Source organism: Triticum urartu, chromosome 4 (genome assembly GCF_003073215.2).
Source record: "Triticum urartu cultivar G1812 chromosome 4, Tu2.1, whole genome shotgun sequence".
Taxonomy (NCBI): domain Eukaryota; kingdom Viridiplantae; phylum Streptophyta; class Magnoliopsida; order Poales; family Poaceae; genus Triticum; species Triticum urartu.
The window spans coordinates 581,818,695-581,823,994 of NC_053025.1; the positions used below are offsets into that span (position 1 = coordinate 581,818,695).

Genomic DNA, 5,300 nt, shown 5'->3' on the forward strand with positions numbered 1-5,300 from the left:
TCCCGTGCCCGCTGCCTCACAAGGCGGGCACGCCGCGCCATGTTTGCGTTGGCCGACATCTATGGTGCGTTCACCTCCGCCTCAACGCGCCAACGGAGGGGTTGCTCGTCTGCCATCGCATTTGGACGGACTGCACAGACTCCGATGAGGCAACGATGTCACACATCATCGCGGATCCATGCACCATTTTGGCGGACGCAATAGATTCCCAACGAAAGGAGTCCGAGCGCTGTCGTCCTCCAGGGAGCGGCGGAGCGCAAACAGGACAGTCATCTCCTCCTCGGGGCCGCGTGGGATGAACTCGGGCTCGATGGATCTGAAGGTTTAGGACTCGGATCTGCCGCCCGCCATGCCGGAGATCATCGGATGGGGCGAAGTGTAGTGGAGGGAGGCGGAATGGAGTGAAGGGCGGGGGAGTGGAGTGGCTAGGATTTGGTCCAGGGAGCAGATGGGGATGATTATATATGGGGTCAGGTGGGCCAGTAGGGTCCGACATAGTGGACACGTCCGATCACGCCCGGGCCTCCCCATATCCGCCCCTTATTTGGGCTGGATATGAGGGTTGTCAGTCAGCCCGAGCATTTGAGTTCGGTTTGATGCACCGGTCTGGGTCGCTTCTTTTATCGGTTACTGACCGGGCCGTGTGCCGGGGTGTTCGAAGCGGGTTTGAGGCACCCGCATGTAGATGCTCTTAGCTTTGTGTATGATATTGCACCTTCATAGTATTTCTCTGTTTGTATTTACTGTGCATATTAGCTTTGTTTTAAGTCAAATTTTGTAAATTGCAGAAAACAATATGACATTTACTATAGCAAATATACTTAATGAAGGATCCAACGATATTTATGTTGTATTGTGGATGTTAATACTTTTTCTATAAACTTGGTCAAAGTTTACAAAGTTGGACTTAAGACAAAGCTAATATGTGGTGTAAATCAAAAAAGGGAGGGAGTAGATAATATTATGTGTTGGTATTTTAAATGATTTCATTTATTATTTTAGATGAAACATACTCTCTCCGTCCGGAAATACTTATCGGAGAAATGTATGCAGCTAGAAGACGTACTTTAGTTCTAGATGCATCCATCTTAATCCATTTCTATGACAAATAATTCCAGACTGAGGGAATATTAGTATTCCAATACCATGTCACGGTATCATGATATGATATTAGTATCCTTTCTTTTCTAACTTAATACTCTCTCCTGTCTGAATTAATTGATGCAACCTCTATAAAATGTCTTAATACTTAAATTGTATAGTGGTCATGTCAATTAATTCAGATCCGATAACTAAGTCTGTATGATACTGGGTTATGATATCCCGGCCCACTACGAGAGATTTGATTGATACATATACACCTAGCTTATATTACACTTTAGTGTCTTCATAAATGCGGCCTATTTAGCTGATGCATTTTTTTTCTTTTTCGAAAAGGAGGCTAGACCCTAGTTAGCAGATGCATATATTCCTAGATTATATTACTCGGATTTTGGTCTTTATTCCATAGGTGGAGTCGCACTAGCTGCTAGTTGCTTCATCCGTTAAAACTACTTTTACCTTCCATATTTGTTGATTGTCTTAGTTAGCCATTTGCTATAACCAGTAGGTTGTTAAATCTTCTATTATGCATCATGTTAGATATTATGACTCATATATATTAACGTTAGTTTTTCGTGTATATAAACTTAATTAAGGAAGGCATACGTAGGCGCATATATATGCTAATGATCAAAGATTGCCAAATCGACCAAAGGGGCCGGGACACCAAAATGGTGGGAAAAGGAGGGCCAAGAACTGATGCCTCTTCACACCAGCCACAACCAGCCATATCAATTAATATTACAAATTGCACACACACACAACAGATACGGCAAGATCTAGTATCTATATACTCCGTACTCATCAGACAATCAAGATCAACCAAGACATATATATATATATATTTTAGAGCGGGGACGCTTGCCCGGCCTTAAAGATGAGGTCCTTACAGGAATGAAAATAGTACGAGGTTCCAAACGGGTAAGAAAGATTATAGGCCCTGAGGGCAACAACAGTAGCGCAGGTAGGTGGGCCACAAAGCCATTGCCTTTTCCACCTTTCACTAGCCTACTACTACCAGACACGTCGACGGTCTTCTCCTAGCTATCATTCTGCTCCCAGAGTCCCAGTGAACACGTACGTACAAAATAGGAGTTGAACTAAATTCACTCTTGTGGCGTACACAAGCTCACAGGTTGACTAGTAGGAGTAACAGTGGACAGTAGGAAGACTACCAGAAACAGTGGACACAAGACCACGAGCAAACTCTTATTTGAACGGAGCCATATATATATAGCTAATACCAGTAGCTAAGCCATAGCTTGATCCAGAGGCTTGTTGCATTTTTCACATCAGCGGCGGCGCGCGGCTGTCTCCCGCTGCGCGTTGAAGTAGACGGCGGCGACCGGGAGGCCGAGGTCGTTCTCGTCGGCGAAGCGGCGAGTGTTGAAGCAGTCCCTGGTGGAGGGAGCTCGAGGGTTCACAGCCTGCCGCTTCTTCTGTTTGAACAGCACGAAGATGAACCTGTGAATGCCGATGTTGGGCATTGGGCTGTCGTAGCTCACCACCTCGCTCCCTGCATGCATTAATCAACGTACATTCATGTTTATCCAGAAAAAAATAAGGATGTAGTCAGTCAATCAGAAAAAGGGGCACTGACCAAAAGAAGCATCAGTGGTGCCAGGAATATCAGTGACGATCCTGCATGTACACAAAAGCTCATAGCCTCATAATTCATAAACATATCTTATGCATAGCTGATCATATAAATTTGTGCCAATTTATGCTCACTAGACAAAAAACAGGTTTGATGCCCATAGGATAGCCACTAATGGGACACCAGATAATTAATTTGTGCTCAATCACTTGGACTGAGCAATTCGATATACATGGCTCATGAGATATTTTTTTCCAATCTAGCTAACTATATATTTCTTTGTACTGGATGGACTTCTGATCGACTGAGCTAGGTTGGGTTAGTACAATTACCAGTGGAGATGCTCCCTCAGGTATGGATCGCTAGGCCCTGGCACATCCGGGTCCGTCATGACCTGAAGAGCAGCAATCATACTCGGTTATCAGCTGGATGCTAGCTAGCTTACTTTGTGTGTACGCGTCAGGTGGCCAAGGAGGAGAGGAAGCGCAAACCAGAGTGAAGAAAGATCTCATGTCGCCGCCCGGGACCTGAATGCGTGGCTTGGACACGACCGCCGACGGCAAGAACTCCTGGCCATTGGACACCTGCTTGTCGGAGTTGTAGGTCACCGTCATATTCACCGTGGGGTTGAAGTTGTCAATGACCTCCCCGATGACCTTTCCGACGACGAGAGGGTTTCGGACCCTAGCCATGGCTACCTACTTGCTAGTAGTAGAAGCACCAAGTCTTGAGGAATGGGGAACTCTAACCTGATGGTTGTTGCCGAGATTGGGTGGCGTAGAGGCTCTATTTATAGGTGTGCAACGGTCGAAGCACAGCAAATCTCTCATTCCTAGAGAACTATTTTTTTTACTTAATCGGTTATAACTCCCAAAGGCCTTTTGAGCTGGCAAAAAAAAAATCCCCTCCCAAAGGCCAACAACTCCAGCGCACGACCCCAAACGGACGTCTGTTTTGTCCGGATTCTATCCGTTTAGGTAGGGCAATGGGGTCGTGTCCGGGCAGTTTCTGGGATGCGGTGGCCGTGCGCCCAACGCATGGATGCATCCCGGCCGCATCCTGTCCACGTACATTATTCTTTGCAAGCCATTAACTTTTTTTCATCATTCATTTTTGGCACATGGGAATACATCACCAAATTTTAACTAGAAAAACAAGACCAAATAAAACAAGAACTACAAGAATACATTTTAGAAAATATCCAACTTCCATAACTGCTCCTGTAAGTTGGATTAGTGCCTTCTCGATGCATTCATTGTTGATCTGTGGAGAAGGCTCGATGTTGCGTGCTTCTTTTTTCTTCGAGTCGAAAGAAATAGAGGTTGCTTCCTCGCATCTAGTCTCATGTCTAGCCTCTATTCTAGCAACAAGTGCACTAGTCTCATCTCTGGCAAGTGCACGAACATCTACTAAATTGCGCTCTATCAATATATCGATGTACTATTCTTCCCAATACCAAAACTTGCATCCATGCTACACAATAAAATTTTAAGTTAGCACAATTAGTCAAATCCAAAAGCACAACTGAAGCTAAAAATAGCACATACCCCATCGTTTAAGCACTTGATGAACACCCATCCGGGATGTTCCGGCGTTGTAGACACGCGGCGCACGACCTTCTTTAGGCAGTGGTCGCACTTAATGAGTGGCAACGGTGCGCCGACGAGCTTTTGGGCTAGCACCGAGTCCGGCCGACCGCCATTCATGTATCTGTCGGCGGACCACCGACGGTGTAGATCCAAGCGGCTAGAGGAGGAGCCACTACCTGCATGCAGCCTTGCGGCCTTGTCGGGGCCTTCTGGCCCGGTGCCTGGCCAGTCCATGGCGCGATGCGGCCTCCCACAGCCGGAAGAGCTCAAGACCGACCTGATCCGCTCCAAATCCGGCCGCCGGGTGCGCAAATCAGGTGGTCGTGGTTGGGTAGCTCGGGGCGCCGAGGGGAAGGGGCGGGGCGTGCGCGCGTCCGAGCTGCACAGCTGCAATGGCAGTGGCGGCGGCGGCGAGGGGAAGAGTGAAGAAGAGTGGAGGGGGTGCGACCGGAGGGAGGGAGGGGGCGGATAGAAAAACGCGTCCCTGTGCCACCGACGGGCAGGCCAAGGGAGAACACGCGCACACAGCCCGCCCGTCAGCGCACTGTCCGTTCCACCCCAAAAGCGGCACAAACTTGGGCCGGGGATGGGTCGAAAGTGGACAGAATACGGACAAAAGTCCGTTTGAGCCCGCACGCTGGGCTGTCTGGTTCGTCCGTTTTACCCCAAACGGATGCACCCGGACAGGATGGGATCGCGCGTTGGAGTTGACCTAAGACCCTACTTGCGCACGCGAGAACTTTCCTCCCCCCAACTACCATTGTCGCCGACCCCGAGTTAGTCAACCTAGCTATTTTCACCGGTGGTGCCACCCCCATCTAACCCAAGCTGCCTCTCCCGGCCCATTCAAGGCCTACCAATGCCTCATCGCTAGTGTCGTCGTCGCCCGCCACCACCAATCAACTCGTGTGCCTCCATTCATCCTCCAATCTACCTTGGCGGCAATGATGTCGTCAGCGACATCGAGGAAGCCCGTTGGTCCCACCGGAGAGGTGGGCGGCGGTGAGTCATGA

General features: G+C 48.6%; 1 protein-coding gene across 1 annotated transcript; it reads right to left on the minus strand.

Moving 5' to 3' along the window:
* Positions 1 to 1,919: 1,919 nt before the first annotated feature.
* Positions 1,920 to 3,441, minus strand: LOC125554251 (CEN-like protein 2). Its single transcript, XM_048717829.1, has 4 exons — positions 3,190 to 3,441; positions 3,031 to 3,092; positions 2,702 to 2,742; positions 1,920 to 2,617 (listed from the first exon to the last, which is right to left on the minus strand). The coding sequence occupies exons 1-4, from the start codon at positions 3,388 to 3,390 to the stop codon at positions 2,394 to 2,396; spliced, it is 528 nt and encodes a 175-aa protein (XP_048573786.1). The 5' UTR covers positions 3,391 to 3,441; the 3' UTR covers positions 1,920 to 2,393.
* Positions 3,442 to 5,300: the final 1,859 nt, after the last annotated feature.